Genomic DNA, 18802 nt, shown 5'->3' with positions numbered 1-18802 from the left:
CAAGAATCAAAATCCTTGTTGACACAGTCCTATTGTTGGTGTTGGATGAAAAGAAATCCCATCTACTTCTATAACAACACCTCTTTACCTGGGTAAAAAAATAATGAAATAAGCAGTTTTAAAAAAAGAAAAGAAAGAGCATAGACAAAAAACATTAATTAATTAATTAATATAGAGGTTGAAAATAGTTGAATTGAAACAAGTACAAACCCTGACCTAAAAAGTAAGCACGTGAAGGAACGGAGTAGACAATGGACATGTGTGAAACCTAGCATCTAAAAAATTCAACAGAAAACACTGATTAGAAAGCAATGCAATCTAATAAATTGAGATAAAATAATAAGAAAATTGGAAAAGAAATACCAACCATAGAGCATCACAGCAAATTTTTTTTGGGGGCAGATCCAACACAAACGGTCAATTAAATTAACACATGAAACAACCTATTAATAGATTTAAAAAAAAAAACAAACTCCTAATTTTTAGAACTTAAACAAAAGACAGAAAATCTTACATACTTACAACACTATTTGAAGTAAATAAGAGGCACAAGAAGAACTACTTGAATTACTCTGCAACCCTCCTAAGGTAACAAAACCCCTATATCAAAACACTCTACACAAGCATCCAATAAAAACAATCTCTTGATGGAGAAAATGGAGTCACTGTAACTTTGGAGGAGAAGCTCTAAGGCACGTCTAAAGACACTGTCTTTAGAACGTTATTTGCCCCCACTCAGTTTTACTGAGTTTGCTGATGGGTTACAGGCAAATTCATTCTCAGGATACAACAGAGCCTTGGGCGAGAATTTGCAACCAGCAAAGTTGAAGAGTCTCCAAAGAAACTTTCTGTGTGACTGTAGCAAACCGGACTAAGAGAGAGAGAGACAGAGTGAATTTCGAAATTGTGTGTTTTGGAATCTGGTTTATACTCCTTAAATAATTTGTGAAGAGGTATGAAGAAAAGGTAGGTGCTGGTTTAGAGAAGGCACCTTGAATAGTCACAATTTCAAACATTGTGATTGTTTAAAAAGTAGTTAACAGTTAGTGACTGTTAACTTTGAACTGTGCCTCTTTATCACACCCGACCGAATCGTGACCGTTGATCTCATCAACGGTCAGCCATGCACCAAAACCAAAGCCGTCCATCGCGAGCCACGCGGATGCGCGCAAAGTGCGAGCAAAGTGCACCTCTAAAGCGCCTCATTGCGCCACACATACGCGTGCGCGCGTGTTGCGCGGTATCGAAACCCCATACTCTCCTCTACTAATTCTAAGGAGTGTAAATCAGCTCCTATTGAAATACTGAAAACAAAACTTATAATTTTCTAATGTGGGACAAGTTCAAAACTGGGTTTTTGTAAGAGAAAAAACTGATTTTTCAATCAAGTGTGCAGGTGCAACTTCTCATGTAATTGACCAATCAAACCCATTGGATTTAATCTCTTATGAGATTAAAATCCAACACCCCTGGCAAAGCACACCCTAGAACCAGCAATGGAAGTAACAAACCATGCAGAAAAAAGAAAGATGCCAACCACAAAAAATCGAGAATCCCTTTAAAGAAAAACACTCCACACTCGTGATCAATGCTACGAGTTGAATGGACCCTGCCAAATAGGACAAGAATCAGCGAAAGACTAACAAATCATCTCCAAGATCGGACAAGCCTGCTTCTTATGTTGCCTCTGATCAGACTCATTCCACAGCCGATGCACCATAACCGATTGCTAGCCTCAATATGCAACAATATTCTCACCTTTTGTTACTACTAAACAAGGACCCTACAAAATCCGTTGCCGCCACATCCTTTGGTAAGCATACCAATTCCATTGAATGGATCATTGACACTAGTGCCACCAATCATATGATTTCTTCCACTTTCCTCTTTTCTGAACAACAACAATTGGCTGCAACAAAACCCATTCATTTACCTAATGGTGATATATCCCAAGCAACTCATTGCGGGACTATAACTGTTGGCAACCATACACTTGACCATGTTCTGCACATTCCATCATTCGAATGCAATTTGCTTTCAGTTAGTCAAATTACTTGTCGACTTAATTGTGTTGTTATATTTTTTCCCCACATTCTATGTCCTTCAGGACTCTCACTCCAAGATAGTAATTGGCACGGGTGAGCTCCATAGAGGACTTTACCATCTCCGGTTTCAACTTGCTTCTTCGACAATTACCCCTCTGGCCTTTTCCAACAAAGTCTCTTTAGCTAATGACTCAGTTCTCTGGCATATGCAGCTAGGGCACTCCTCCCATCACTGTCTCTCCTACATTTCTAGAATTCCCATTGTTGCACCCTCACATTGTGGTGATGCTTGTCACTGAGCCAAGATAACACAGTTGCCCTTTCCAATTAGTAGTTCACGTAGTAATTTTCCATTTTCTTTGATTCGCTATGACATTTGGAGTGGGTATATGACCCTCTCACATTCTTGTGCACATTACTTTTTAACCATTGTAGATGATCACACCCATTGCACTTGGGTCTATCTCATGAAAAATAAGTCGAAGGTAGGTTCTTTGCTTGTAGCTTTTTGCCATATGGTGCATTGCCAATTTAATTGTCAGGTACAACAAATTCGATCGAACAATGGCTCTAAATTTACCTCAAAGCCTGTTCAATAATTTTTCACTTCTCAAGGAATAATTCATCAAACCTCTTGCATTGGCACCCCTCAATAGAATGGCGTAGCAGAATGCAAACACTGCTACATATATAATCAATCTTGTAACCACTAAGGTCCTATCAGTCATTTCTCCTTATGAAGCTTTGTTTCACCGCCAACCTTCATATAAAAACATGCAAGTCTTTGTTTGTCTTTGTTACTCACAAATACACCCTCAACCTTCAAATAAATTTGCTGCCTTAGCCACAAAATGTGTCTTAAAAGGATATCGCGTGTATGATCTTGATAATCACCGCATATTTACTTCTTGTGATGTCATATTCTATGAAACCTGTTTTCCATTCCAAATGGCTGAACAAAATACTACTCAAGTATTGCCAATTATATCACCCAATTAAGTTGTAGATTATCCTGGGGAAACTTGTGAGTCCACTACCACTCAACCCACTACACCTATGCAAAGCCCTATTGAGTCTCTTCAGCCCACACCTACTGAGCCTTCCCAGCCTGCACCTACTGAGCCCATTTTCATTGAACCCATTATTACTAATAACTTGAACATAATATCACAAACCACTCACACCATTGACACCACCACTAGTTCCACTAACCCAACCCTTTCCACTACTTGACCTCATCGAACTACCATGCTACTAGCATGGCTAAATGAGTACATGTGTGATCTCCCACCATCCATATCTAGATCCAATGTTGCGTCCCTTGAGACTGAACTAACCACCTACCATCAAGTTGCTCATGATCCTAGATAGTGCCAAGTCATGGCAGCTGAAATTGAAGCATTAGAAAAGAATGATACTTGGACCATTGTTGATTTACCACCCGGCAAGCATGCCATTGGCAACAAATGGGTATATCGTATCAAGTACAAAGCTGATGGAATCATTGAACGGTTCAAATCCCAGCTTGTCGCAAAAGGTTATACAAAAATTGAAGGTCTTGACTACCACAACACCTTTGCTCCAGTAGAAAAATTATCTATTATTCATTGTCTTCTTGTCATGGCGGCAATTCGTGGTTGGGCCCTTCATCAATTAGATGTAAAAAATGCCTTGTTACATGGTGATCTTAATGAAGAAGTCTATATGTCCATTCCTCAAGGCTTTGCTAAAGAAGGCGACATAAGAGTTTGCAAACTTCAAAAGTCCCTCTATGACCTAAAACAATCATCCCACATGTGGTTTGCAAAATTCAGACATTCCCTCACCTCCATTGGTTTTACACAATCAGCCACAGATTACTCCCTTTTTACCATCTCAAATGATGCTTCTTAGACGGTTGTTTTGGTCTGTGTTGATGATGTCATCATTACTGGCAATGATCCATAGATGATAACCTCCCTCAAAACATACATCAATGACAAGTTCGGCATCAAAGATCTCGGGTCCTTAAATTTTTGTTTGGGACTTGAAGTTTCACGCACCCAAGATGGAATATACCTTAGCCAGCAAAAATACATTATGGATCTTCTTCGTGACACATACATGCTAGACTACAGTCCATGCCTCACACCTATGGAACAACAAAAACACTTTGTTGATCGAAATAGTCCCAACTGCTCTGACCCAACTCAGCACCGCAGATTAGTGGGCCGATTGGTGTATCTGACTGTCGCGCGCCCTAATCTCAGCTTCACAATCAATTGCCTTAGTCAATTCATGCATGAGCCCCATGACAAATATTTTGATGCTTCTCTCAGAGTTGTCCGGTACCTCAAGGGCACAATTTCTTGAGGACTTTTTTTCTGCTCAATCATCTTTTCAACTTGACACTTACTGTGATTTAGATTGGGCCAATTGCCCAATAACAAGACGCTCTACAACTGGTTATCTAATGCTTCTTGGTGATTCTCCGTTATCTTGAAAAACTAAGAAACAACACACAATCTCTCGATCCTCTGCCGAAGCTGAATATCGCGCCATGGAAACGGCTACATCTAAACTCATGGTTGAAGCATCTCCTCCTTGATCTCAATGCATCTTTACCAGCCCCTATGCGTCTGTTTTGCTGCAGATCCAATATTTCATAAAAGAATAAAACATAGAAATTGATTGTCACTTTATTCGTGAGCACATCCATTGTGACAAAATTATCACCTTTCACATATCTAGCGCCCTTCAGCCTTCAGATACCTCCGCTAAAGCTGTTGGCCATGACCTGTTTACTTCATTACTTTCCAAGTTGGAGCCTCCAACTTGAAGAGGGGGTGGGGGCAACGATTGCCAAGATTCAAGAAACCACGACTGGCCAGCCACATGTAGAAAATCGGTTACCCTGTAAATCTAAATATATTCGATCATCTAAGTTTTGGCTTTCATTACTAGCTAGTGATGTTTTCTTTAATTACCTAGCTTAATTGTACCGATCAGATCTTTACGTACGTAGAGGACGCAGCCTTCCACCAGCTAATTAACACTGTGAAATCAATTTTGGGCATGACGGCGATGGTCGATAACAGAGACGATGGGCTTCCTTCACCAACTCCCTGGCTTGTTTTTTCTCACGAGAAGGGCAAAAGAACCACCTTTTTCAACCCATCACGACCCAATTGCAAGTATGTCAAGAACATCCCTCAGATGCGACGAAAATTCTGCCGAGCATCTCATCGTCAATGGCTGGTTATGTCAGAGAAGGGTAACAGAAGCAACTGTTTTCTGTTGAATTCCGACACCATGGAGACCATTCAGTTACCACCTCTTACACACTGGAAAAACAGGTTGGCCAATGTGTTCTCTCCTGTCCCCCAATCGATTCACGTTGTTTGATTTTGTTCTTGGGTGCCGCCAGCAAATGCTTCTTTCTTTTTTGCCGCCCTGGTGATGATCAATGGACCAGAAAAGTCTAATAGACCCCAAAAAAAAGAAAAATCCTAGAGCATTATCAATTTGGGATTCATATACGAACTTACGCATTGAGCTAGTATGTTGTTTTGGTATATTAGTGTTACAAATTTTTAATTTAAATCAATGTCATAAACCAGAAGATCTAAGAAAGGAAGTTGGTGGCTCAATAAAGTTCCTTAAGTCCTTCCTGGTTTTTAAAATCGTACTTCTAAAACAATTAAAAAGATTTAAGCAGTGCACCACATCACCTGTCCTTTACTGTTCTCAAAAAGCATCCATTACAAATATACCTACAACAAAAGAGAGCTAGCCAAAACCCTAGCATATGCAAGGTTTTGCACTCTACAAATTTGGTAGGAGTACAAAAACAAATATGAGCTGTGCAAATACATACAAAATACAAGGTTTTGCACTCCACAAATTTGTACTTGTACACCTCCAAACTGAGCCAATACCCTTAGTTTTTCTTCCAAAAAAAAAAGTGACAGCACACCTGTTCAAGCATGCGCCTCGCCTTACACCGCAGGCTTTAGAAGCTATGCTGCCTGGAAGTCCTCCCAAACGGGCTAGCTCTTGGTTGTATTTATTGTTATTTTTAAAACAATGTCACCACCAGAATAAAATCCAAAAGCTTGTATCTGCATATTTTGCATAACAGTCTCTACTAGCTCTGTATGGAAAGATACCAGAGGCAAAATGGGAGCATTTTCACCTCTATTCCACCGCCAAAGACTCCCAAAACAAATCAGTTTACTAAGGTTGAATGAGCTGCCACAAAAGGATGAAATATTTCATACATTGTGCATATGCTAAACCCTTCAACTAGTAACATGTTTGTCAAGTTTTACCAACAAATGATACATTAAATATCACAACTCAGAAAATGCCCTTGCATCTGGATTATGGAGATCTAGTGAGAAGCAGGTTCAGACCGTCTTTTTACAAATAACTTGCTGATATCTTCAGTTACAATGTTGCTCCTGCTAAATAAAAAAAGCCAACCAACATCATCAGACATTGAATATCCCCTCCAGAGGATAAAGGTGATCTGATTGATGCATAAAAAAGATTACCTAGACAGCCTGGCAACAAGTCAATATCAAAATGACGTATGGAAGAACTAGAAACCCATGAACACAAAAGACACCTCAATTAACTTTGAAAAGAATTTCTTCTAGGTATCTGTCTATACTTTGTTGATGGGATATTTTGTTGTATGAAGACTAAACTAGGACCAGTTAATCACAGAATATATTTTCTTCAATCGATGATTTTGACATTGATCATGCAGATGATCACCAACAACTGCATCCAATAACTGGTTTAGGTAAAATGACATAGGCTCTCACAATCAGACGATATACAATGCAAACAAAATAAATACCGCCCGATTTTCTGTGTCAGAGATTCTTTATGAAAACAATTTGGCAAAATGAACAAGAGAAAGGGTTAGAATTCATTGCTTAACTGGGTGATTGTGGGTGACATTTTATTACAATGAGAAAAAAAAAGGTCCTTATCCTATCCCAAGTTAAAACTTAAAACCAAATATGGATATCCTAGGTGGTACTCTGAGTGCATGGGGAAAATGCTCTTTTTTTATTCTAGTAAATCTGAAGAGTTCTCCAGGCAGCCAAGGTCAACCATTTTAACCAAAAAATATGTCAAACCATCAAAACACATGGTAATCTAAGATACTGGGATCATGTTTCAATATCAAAGGTTTACAGACATAAAATAAAAGCCTCCGTGTGGTATTGATTTAATATAATACACGCTAAATGGTAAGATACAGGGATAATGTTATGATATCAAATGTTTGCTGACATAAAATAAAAGGCTTGGTGTGCTGTTGATTTTCATGATTTCATGTCAAAAAAGTAAAATGGCTTGTATTAAGAAGATGAATGAACAACTCAACAACATCGGCAAAAAAGGGAGTCCTACTCTAAGGCATATGCCTGGACTGAGGTGCACAAGGCATGCACCTTTTGCAAGTGCATTTGGTTTTCACATAATTTTTCTTCAATTAAAACATTCAGAGCCCATTTGGTTCGCTGGAATAGGGGTCTGGAACTGGAATCGGAATGGCCATACCCTCCCTCTCCCTTGGGAATGAAATCCCATTCCAGCTAATTCCAATTCTGATTCCAATTCTTGTGTGAACCAAACAGATTATGGGAAATAGACCATTCCAATTCTGATTCCAAGGGATTTTGATTCCAAATCCGACTGTGGACCAAACAGACCCTCATAGTCTGTTTATATGATCTTACATTAGATTTTAGAGAATAAAAAATCCAAAAAGGAAAAAAAACAATCAAAAATAAAACAGAAATAGATGCAGAAAATATGAGAGTTCAGAGTTTTTAATAAATATTCAATTGATCGTATTTATTTTAATATAATGAGCCAACTAGTTAAAACAAGTTGAGAATGTTACAAATCACCCTTCTAGCATTTTTAGATACCCAGAATGTGCCTAACAGGCTGAGAAAGCACATTTAGCAACCCCCCAAAACCACCTATTTGCCTACAGTTTTTTTCATCAAAAATATCTGGATACATTTGGCCCAGAGTATCTCCCTGGCTCATCCCTTTTATATTCCAACAGAATTTGTGTGTGAGCACTATTGTATAATCACTACCCTTTCAACTAATGTATCACCTATTTAAATTCCATTTTTACTTTTGTGGTGCAACACTTTTTTTATCACCAACTGAAAACTTGCTTTATTAATATATGGAAAGAATTTACGGTATGATCAAAGAAAAAAGCCAAAATCATCTCATTGTAAAGAGCTGGCCCAGCTACCTTCCTCTATGCCTTTTACTCTCTGTTTTACATTATCTTTCATATTTTATGGTGCAAAATTATCAAACTGATTAACTGAATAAGATAAGAAATTTGACTATAGGTAGTAAAATCTGGCCAAATCCATTTCAAGGAACTCATACAAGTAAAAACCAACCTTCCATTAAGCTGAGGTGGGCGTAGAAGGCCACCTATGGTATCTGGCACACTTCTTGAATGAGGTAAGTTCCCTCTAGGAATTTTACTCCGGGGATAAGAGGAAGTTGGTCCATTTGATTCTCTCTTCCTTGATGCACTTTGTGCCATAGCAGCAGCAACCCTAGAGGAATGGTCACTGCCACCTATTTGATGAGATGAGAAAGTAGGTGAACTAAGAAGGAGTGAAGCATCTGGAAGCTTCTCAATTGAAGGTGTAGATGCATGTAAAGCATTATCTGGCTTCTCAGTAGATGAGGATGTCAATCCCCTGCAAATAGAAAAAAGTTCAGTGAAGCATTAAGGCCTTTATTTTAGTGTACATAATGAAACTACAACTCAAATTTTGAGTGTAAAAAATGAAAGCCATGGTTTTCAATGCATGAAACTGGGGACCTCCAATTCTTCCAAAGCTTATGATGAAATATCAATAAGCTTGGAGACTGGGCCACTTTCTCAATGAGATTTCTGAAGTTTCTTCTTCTCTGTTTGGAAAATTTGATGGATTCCAAGGGAGCTGACTCAATTGCAGATCATTTGGCTAAATCTGGGGTGGATAGAACCTTTTGTATAGTGCAAACACTTTGCCCCCTTAAGTGGGGTATCTCTTACTAGGGCTGTCTTGTTTGTTCTGTTTGTACATCCTCAAATAGGTAAAATTATTTGAGGAAACCACAAATATAAGGTGAAGCATTTGGCCTAAGGCCTAGACCCAGAGGAATGATAACTGTCCAATCTGAGGGTCCAAATAAATAGTTTGAATTTTCCACATCACCTTTCCACATGACAGAAACAGGATGTGTTATGTAGAGAAACACCCTACTTCACCCAACTAGGAAATCTTTGGATTGGCCAACAAATATTGAAGAGCAACAATTTTGTGGTTTAATTCATTTTGTAGAAAGAGGCTAAATTTTGTACATATCAAGAAAAGTGGCATACCTGATTTTGTACTTATATTTTAGGGAATCTCTCCCACCATCTGGACTGGCTACATGTTCAATTCTCTAGCCCACATCGGCCCTAAATCACACCTTTTATTTGTAGTTATTGAACAAATATTAGCCATTTAAGCTTCAAAAGAAGGGCTTATTATTGAAATATGGAAAATGCTTGAGGCTGAAATTTTCCCTATGAGTGAAGGGCTTATGTACACCTGTATCACCATTAGGGGTGGCCACGAGCCGAGCCTTTCATGAGCTATTCGAGCTTGGCTCGGCTCAGTTTAAACCAAGCTTTGAGCCAAAATCGAGCCCAATATATAGGCTTGTTTGCTAATCGAGCTGAGCTCAAGCCCAATGAAGCTCAGCTCGTGAGGCTCGCAAGCATAGTATTAACTATTAAATAAATCATTTATATATATATATATATATATGTATGTATAATATTAAATAATTTTTACAATTCTTAATTGTTTGTCTAAAAAATAAAAATATATATATATATATACATATAATCAAGGTTCAAAGTATCAATACAATATGCCCCATATCGGGCACATCGTATCGTATCTTTTGGTCCCAATACACCTATTTACAAGTGTTTCGGGGCCCCCATTTATTTCAATAAAAAACACTTAAAAAGCATCTCTAAAATCAAAATTTGAAAACAAAACTAAGAAAAAAATTGAGCGCTTGATTTTTAGTATCGATACGCCCCTACTGATACACAGGATACTTTGAACCTTGCATGTAATTTTTACTTTTCAAAAAAAAAAACTTGGCTTATAGTCGAGCTCGAGCCATGCCAAGCTCGAACTTGCGAGCTATGAACCGAGCCGAGCTTGAGCTCAAGTCTCTAGCTCGAATCGAGCTCAAGCCTGATACTATTCCTGCGAGCCGAGTATTCGGCTCAGCTCAGTTCGAATCCACCCCTAATCACCATATGCATTTTTTTTAAGAACGAGTATAATATGATTGTATTAATAAAAGGTCCCCTATATTGTCCAAAAAGAAGGACCTCAAAAAAGGGCCGTCCTCACACAATATGTATTATACATTTTGTAGACACAATAATATTGGGAATTTTGTTCTTCTTTACCTAAGCTTTGTCAACAGATATTGAATCATATCCTGCCATATATAAAAAAGCATGCAAAAGGTTTCTTAAGTACTTTTTCTCTTCTTTTTATTTATTTATTTACTTTTTTGGTAAAGAAATTTTTTAACTATATTTATAGGGGTATTAATAGAGGAAAAACCCTTGGAATTTTAGTGGCTCCCCATCTTGTGACTTATTTGACTACTGCTGTGAAAGTTGATACTGTCTATCAAAGGAGAGAGAGAGAGAGAGAGAGAGAGAGAGAGAGAGAGAGAATTGAACATCAAGGTTCTGCATTACATTTTAAATGGAACATGAAGTTAATGTTGCTTTTCACGGACCTCTTGCTCAAGAATGAGACCAGGCCTAATTAGGTGGTTCTAGGCACTAAGAATCCAGCATCTGATATGAATTTCTTTACTTATTGGTTTCTCATATGAAGTTCTTTCAGAAACTAAATTGTGATTGTTCTGAAAGACAGTATTATTGACCTGTATTTTCCTGGAAATATATAAATCATCCTAGAATGCAAGCAGAAACTTTATTCGTTTCAAAGAATTTTTTACACATTTTTCTTGAAAATGCAGCAGGATAGTGCTCCAAGTAGTACACCTACCTCAACAGCATGGTGCAGTAACGCAGTGCTCTCTAGCTGAAGATAGTGATTTTTGTACAGCCACAACAACTGGCTGGTTGGAGAGTCGTTTCTCCGTTATGTAGTTGGGTGGTACTTCTTAGAAGTGGAAGGCTCTGAACTCCACACTAAACCAAATACTTTTCAAACCAAATATTATCTTCTTTTCTTACAGTATTACTGATATAGTCCTTGGAATTCCCCTTTTCTAGTTAAATATGTAATCCCCAGAACTACTTATAACACAACCATCAGAGACTGATTCATATAATGTTCCCAGTTACCTATTCTTCTTCACTGGCACTATTTGTTAAGCAGAAAGTCCTAACTCCAACAGCCCCACATAATTGAAACTCAATATTCGCTTCTAATCCTTCCAATTCCTCCCGACTTTCAGAAACATTAAGCAATCCAGTTACCGGTTACATGGAGTCTTAGCGAATTTATCCAAGGCACATTTTAATCCATACAAAATGTATGAAGAAAAAAAAAAGGCAACAATCGAAGCTTGAGCAGGAAAAAAAAAAAAGAAAAAAAAATGCTTAAGTAAACAAAGTAATTATTTGCCATACCAAGTTACGAGAAGCATAGTACACAAAGATCACAGGAGGGTTTTGCAAATTAAACAAAGAGCAAGCCCTAAAGAAAGGGAAAAAAACAGAATCCTGGTTTTCTTCTTCGCTTTGCAAATTGAATTATAAGTTAAGAAGAGAAATTGCGAGGAAGAAAAAAGAGAATTACTGGCTATGAGACTCTGGAACCGAAGACGGAGGGCTGCCCTTTTCATTATCTTCTCCTCCTTGTTCTCCGGCTTCTCCCTCGTCTTCTGAAGATGAAGCGTAATCAACCAGAGACATCTCTCTCTCTCTCTCTCTCTCTCTCTCTCTCTCCCCTATGCCGGCTAAAAATGGAGTCAATAAGATGAAATATGCGGATCAAATATCCACATTACAGGTCGGATCTAGAAGTCTGGATCAAATCAGACCACATGACCTTACCAATCGAATCTTGAGGGAGATGGAGTGGGCGCCCGTTTATGGCTTATGGCTTTCCGAGGTGGGCCTTACACGGAAAGCCTGGTGAAAAATCCGGAGTGTCAAAACCGCGGCTGTTAATCAATTTTTTGATCCGTCCACCTCAGCCTCCTTAGTCCTAAGATATCAAGCACCTCAAAGCAACAGAAGCTGCAGAACCAGCTTAACTCGTTGCATGTTTGGGAGGGCTTTCATGCAGTGACTATAATTTGTTCGGATTCAGATAGGGTTCCAAAAAACGAATCCGATCTAATTATTGAAAAGAATATCTCATATTCGAGTTTTAATGGATTCTGATTTAATCAAATTTAACTTTAAATTTTAAAATACAAAAAAATAAAAAAGTTAATTAATTTTCAATTTTCATATATAATAAATTAATGCAAATATAATATATTAAATATATTATATACATAAATTTATATATAATATTTTTATAATTTTAAATATAATTATATAAAATTAATATATTAAAATCAATAAATAGTATAATATAGTCAGATTCAGATTTTAATGGAATGGAATGGGGTCAAATCCAAATTCGACTACATATTAATTGGATGCAAATTGTAAAATCTAAATCCTATCTAATTACATAAATACATTATCCTAATACGAGATAATTAGATTGAATGTTGATTATGCCTCAGATTTTCAGGTATCATTAACAGGCCTATTTGTGTTATATGAGTTGAGAAACCAGGGGCCAGAATGTTGTGACATCATATTTGGTTTGAAAAAATGAAAAAGTTGAAAATAAACTTACATGAATTCAATTGGGATTTACTCTTCACTGCATCTCACACCAACCTCACAAGCACATCCAACTGTATACTGGAAACATCTTTCATGAATAATAACACACAAATTCAGAAGATATTGCCAATGTACAATAGGGAGTGTGGTGAGGTTGGTGTTTGGAGCACTCCGCGAGGAGTACACCAACCTCACAGTATAATTCTATATTATTATTTATGAGAGATGTTCCCAATGTGACTGTGAGGAACAGATCCCAATTTGATAGAGAGGGTACCCATTTGAGAGAGCCAAACCCATTGTTAGCGAGTCGTGTTTTGAGTTATCCACTTCAGACACCTTACATACAAACAACATTTTAGCCATGACATTGTCGCAGCACTGCGTTCAAACAAAGAAATCAAAACCTTTGATATGTTACATGTAAGGCCATCATTTTCGGTTCTAACATTGCGTTAGTATCGTAGCAAAAGTGATTTGATAGCTTATCCAAAGTGACTCTAAGAAGCTGAACTAGCTTAATTGAGTGTCTATTTGGGAGGTCTTTCATGCAATGGTTTATGGTGTTACATAAGTTAAGAAACCTGAAATGCCGCACAATGTGTTCAGTAAAAAGCCAAAATAATCTTATATGAACCGCAAAATCATTTCTCCAAATAACCATCACCGGTTCTAGAGAACTTATATGCACTCTGGTTCAATGCAAATTCAGTGCCTGCTCCAAATAAGCTTATATGAACCACAAATACTGGTTCAGTGCATATATGCACTCCTCTTCAGTTTTATTGGTGTTTGGTAAGAATGCATTTATGTATTGAAAGTAAATTTTCATAAATTTTAAAAAATGCATCTAAAATAAAAAGAAAAATTATATTAAAAAACGATGTAAAAATTGCACTCAAAGTTAGGGATGAACAAAAATTCAAACCGACTGAAACCGAACCAAAAAATCAATTAACCGAATTGGTCGGTTCGGTTTTAGTTGACATTTTAAAAAAATCGACAGTTTCAGTTAAAGGAACCAATCGATATATATATATATATATATATATCTATATTAATTGTTTTATTTTTGAAAATCTAATAAATGCGAACTGAGAATTTTCAGTTCACCAGTCTGGCAGTGGCAAACCGGCAGTCAGACTAGCGAAGCCGAACAGCCATTTTTGGCTTTTCCCTTTCTTTTTCTCTTTGATCTCTCTCAACTCCCACTCTTTGGTTTCTCCCGGTCCCAGTTCTTCCCCAACGGACCGATGGACGACGGAGCGCCGAAGGCCATCTACAAACTCCCTTCGCCAAATGGAACCGACCTCTCGCAAGCAACGTTCAATCCCAAACCCCCTCTGCCTCTGCCCTGCCTATCCCTCATCAAATGGAAGCGTCCTTGGCGTTTCGGACTTGTTCCTTCCTTGTACCTCCTCCGATCACAGCAATCTCTGGATGATAGGTCCCGTACGACATCCTCCTCTCTTATACAATCGCAACCTCGACAATTTCTAGCGCAACTTGCTCAGACTCCACTTCAACCATCCTAAATCTATATCGCCTCCTTGCATCAATGGATTCGGGACCCTCAGGCCTCAACTACGATTCTAATAGCGAATAGGACACCCCCACTTCAACTATGATCGATTTAGGAAGGAAACTCGAAGAGGGCATTTGCCCAACCCACTAAAATACCCTACTACATTAATAATTTCCTTAAACAAGGCCCAAATGCCAACACCAAAGCTTGAAGAGGTAGACGTAACATCTCACTTTCCATCTTAATTTGAGTCCCTTTGCTGATGATTTAACACCAAATCATCGACAGCCTCCGGCGAACCCTCCTGCTTCGGCGACACTAGCGAATGGCGATCTTTCCTGTTTTCACAACAGTCTGACACTTTTTTCTCTCTATATCTGAGCTCTCTCTCTCTTTCGGATTCTCATTATCTCAGACTCCCACTCTCCCAGTTCTCTTCTTTCTTCCCCAACGGACCGATGCGACGGCCTTCGATGCTCCACCCTCCGACGCCAGAGGCGATCCTTCCTGCTTCAGCGACACTCTCTCAGACTCCCATTCTCTCTGTCTCGCAGTTCTTTTTTTCTTTTTATTTTGAAGACATAAAAAAACCGAAAAACCGAACTGCGTTTAACCGATTAAATCAGTTCGCTTTTGGTTCGACTAAATGTAAAAACCAAATAAATTGATTCGGTCCAGAAAATCACAATCGAAAGGTGGGCACCTCTATTCAAAATTGATCAATGTTAAAACAGTATATTTCAATCTCAGGATTCATGTTTGCACCAAAAACATAAATTTATCAATGCAAAATTAAACCAAATTTGAATTTGCATCAGCCATAATGCATTAGTGAAAGATACCCAAGTTCTCCTCTCCAATTCAGAAAAAATCCCAAAATGCTGGATTTATTAATTCCGTAGTGCAGAGGAAACATAGGTGAAACATCTCTGGCTCGCTCCCCACAGTGATTTCAGCAACCAACTGTCAGAACTCAAGAATGCCATCTTAATGGTGGTAAGGACCGCAGAGAAGCTTGTGGTAAGGATAGAGAAGCATTTCCATCCTGGGGCTTTACCTGAAATACTTTTTGTACACAGAAAAAACTATATAAAGATGCCCTTCAGACTTCAGTAGGCTTTGTGGCAACTGTTGGCTCAACAATTGCAAAAAGTGTACGGGTAAGGAGAAAAAGTGGCACTTGCTCCAATCTTGATGAAGCTAGTGTGAAAAACTGGCTTCAGATCTCCAATGCTATAAGTTACATTTTTGTCATCTTGTGCATGGCTACAGATTGCGAAGTGTTGCTGGGTTTTAGATAGGGCTACAGATTGTGCATGGCTAAACCCACCAGTGTATCTTATTTCAATTCAAGAGTTGTCAGATCCTAGCTCCGACAGAGGCATATGAAATCAGTCTGTCATATGGTGAATAAAACCTCTAGAAAGCACAAGTGCAATCCAACATTATGTTGTATCTCTCGATACGTATCAATCAATATGTATTGTATCAAAAACCTTCCGATTTGAAATTTCGATACGTATCAATCAATATGTATTGTATCAAAAACCTTCCAATACGCCATTACAAGGGGTGTTTCAGGGTTTAACCCGATTCAGGGGTAAAAGGGTCTTAGATTGACCCCTCTGAATCAGGTTCACAAAAAAAAAAGAGAGGGCCAATACAGCTTGATACACCGCTACCGATGCATCGGGCTGTAAACCTTGCCAAAGGTAATTTTGAGAGGTATTGGAATATGGTTTAGACGTGCATGAATATTTGAAAAAATTAAGATAGACATGTATCATCTCTTAAGCCATTGGGTCAGCTACATGAATCCAGGTTTGCCATTCAGTTCTGTTCAATGCCAATATCCATTTAGGTAGTGTTCAACAACATAGTTTCTTAAAAAAAAAAAAAAAACAACACAACACAACACAAAAATAACTGCCAGCTGATATAGAATTTTGCTGGTGGCAGTTGTTTTTCGTTTTCAAAAACAAAATCAACCATGTTGTCTAACACCCCTTAATGCTTTATATGGAGTGTGAACTTCTTGGACACAAGCATTGAACAACGATAAATAAATAAAATCAATATAATTATTGTTAATATTTAGAAACATACAAGTTTTAATAATCAATTATCCTTTTTTAACTTTTGACAGACATGCACTAAGAAAAATGTGTAAGCATTAAAATTTAGAACCCACATACAGGTTTAAATCTTCTTATTTGTAGTTTTATGCCAAAAAAATTGAGTTAATCAGGGAAATTTAAAGGCAAGAATTAATGAGGAGAGAGAGAGAAAGAGAGAGAATAAGAGAGAATGGAAGAAACAATTTTGATTTGAATTTAAACTTAAATGCCAAATATTCAAGTAATGGCTTAAATATATGGGTTAATGAGAGAGAACGGGAGTTAATAACACAAGTCAATGTGACAAAAATACTGAAGTTAAATTTCTAAATGAATAAAAAATAAAAGCATATTGACAAATAGATGGAATTAGTATGGCTTTTTAATTTTGTATTAAAAGAAAACACATAAAAAAACAAAAGAAAAAAAGAGAATAGTGCCTAGCAAATTCATCTTGAATACCTACATATACAAGATTTCAGCCAAAATTTCATTGAATGAAAGAATTGTATATACAAATTAAAAGGTCAAGCCCACTGGAAACTACTTTTAAAGGAATCTCTTGAGAAAAACTAGTTCAATGCCGTTTACCGCAAAAATGGAAAAGAAGAATAGAAGCAAGAAAACAACAATGGAATAACTAATTCAATGCCGACTACATGTATGACGTTCAATCCTTTTTCAAGCCATCTCTGGACCACTAGGAAGTTCCTCATACCCATCATGGTGCTTGGTAGTGTTCCCCTTAATGGATGATTTGCAAGGAATCAATTTCAAGACAACTCCAATCGGCAGGCTTATAGCTCCAATTAATATGCTGAATAACCACAATTGCCAACTTAGAGGTACAGTGCTTGCATAAGTGCCCAAAAACTCCACTATTATTATTTGGAAGGTTACTGTTGAGACCATGATGGCGATGAATATCCAGTTGTTAAGCATACCACGGAAAACGTTAATCTTCTCTATATCACGACAGTTTATTTCATTAAATACCTGATAGAACAAGTTCAACGAGAACAAAGCAAACAAGTATTTAATCATCAGAACTTCCCATGCAGTTACGATGTAGTTAGAAATATTGCGAGACAAATGGGCAGTGATCGATGATCCTGTAAGGAATTACCAAAAGAAAACATGCGCATCAAAAGTATTGTTACAAGACTTGTGATATTAGAGAACCTGACATGCATTAATTTAAGGATAACGTGTAGCTACCTCACAATGATTCCATCAGGTGCAGAAAACATTAATTCCACCAAGTCATTCCCCCAGGTTTTGAACCTTGTAAATCTAACCAAACCATATAGAGTTGGCATAGAAATCCTATTTTAGCATTCAACGCCATCAAGGATTTTAAATAATGCATTCAACGCTACCAATTCATCTAGCAACCCTATTTCTGAATGCCTCAACCCTCTCTTGAAACCCAGATCCCTCTTCTCTAGCGACGATGTCGTCTCCTCTGTCGACATTTTTCCATTTAACTTTTTCGATGGGAAGCATTAGTTCTTCGGAAGAAAGGTTAGGTCATAAAGTGAACAATGGTACCCAATTGTAGTGAAAAGGGATTTAAACATGGCTATCTTGTCCATTTTGAAATGATGCTTCTCTCGCCTATCCAAAAATCGAAGGATATCTGTATCCTTACACATGCCATCTAGCACTGATTAATGATTTTGGACTAAATTGGAAGTTTTTGAGAGTTTAGGCACTACAGTGGCACGTTTAGAAGTTTGGGTACTAAAGTGAGACTAGCCCTAAAGTACAATACATCAAAGTGGGATCCCATCCCCTAGAACAGATTCTCTCTTTCAACCCCTTGTCTTGCTAACCTGCCTGCCATCCCATTTGCTGATCTATATACCCACTGGATCAAAACAACTCTATCTCTTTTTAGCTCATTGATCTCTCTCAAGATGTGTCTATACTGCCAAGTGCCAAGGGCACTTTCCTTCATCTTGATCTCTCTCAAGATGTTCTAACCGCATTTCCATGCCAGAGGGTTCAGGGTTGCATCTACTGCATCCATCAAAGTTAAGCTTGATTAAAAGGTGTCAAGGTGGATCCCAAATAGGAACAGTAACCTTAGAAATGGCTGAATTTACGAGCAGCCCCCAATTTCTAATGACATCATCAGTCATTAGACAAACAAACTTAATAATTTCACCCAGTGTGC

General features: G+C 37.8%; 2 protein-coding genes across 4 annotated transcripts in view; both read right to left on the bottom strand.

Annotated features, from left to right (window-relative positions):
* Window positions 1–6256: 6256 nt before the first annotated feature.
* LOC148844967 (uncharacterized) lies at window positions 6257–12201 on the bottom strand. Of its 2 annotated transcripts, none has more exons than XM_088953823.1 (3): window positions 11933–12201; window positions 8480–8788; window positions 6257–6490 (listed from the first exon to the last, which is right to left on the bottom strand). In XM_088953823.1, the coding sequence occupies exons 1-3, from the start codon at window positions 12046–12048 to the stop codon at window positions 6418–6420; spliced, it is 498 nt and encodes a 165-aa protein (XP_088809949.1). In that variant the 5' UTR covers window positions 12049–12201; the 3' UTR covers window positions 6257–6417. The 2 variants fall into 2 exon arrangements, with proteins under 2 accessions (XP_088809949.1, XP_088809950.1); XM_088953824.1 differs by having other exon boundaries at window positions 6257–6487.
* Window positions 12202–17090: 4889 nt separating this feature from the next.
* Window positions 17091–18802, bottom strand: part of LOC148844966 (putative calcium-transporting ATPase 11, plasma membrane-type) — a 43761-nt gene continuing 42049 nt past the window's right edge. The window contains exons 8-9 of one of the 2 annotated variants that reach the window (XM_088956054.1): window positions 17725–17735; window positions 17652–17685 (exon numbers count right to left, since the gene is read on the bottom strand). In XM_088956054.1, coding sequence (XP_088812180.1) covers window positions 17667–17685; window positions 17725–17735 — 30 coding nt within the window. In that variant the 3' untranslated portion in view covers window positions 17652–17666. Of the gene's footprint in view, window positions 17620–17651; window positions 17686–17724; window positions 17736–18802 lie in introns of those variants that run through there. The other variant, XM_088956053.1, reaches the window with a different exon arrangement.

Source organism: Nelumbo lutea, chromosome 7, assembly GCF_056320005.1.
Source record: "Nelumbo lutea isolate HS-2025 chromosome 7, American lotus-T2T, whole genome shotgun sequence".
NCBI lineage: Eukaryota > Viridiplantae > Streptophyta > Magnoliopsida > Proteales > Nelumbonaceae > Nelumbo > Nelumbo lutea.
This window is presented reverse-complemented; position numbering and strand designations above follow the sequence as displayed.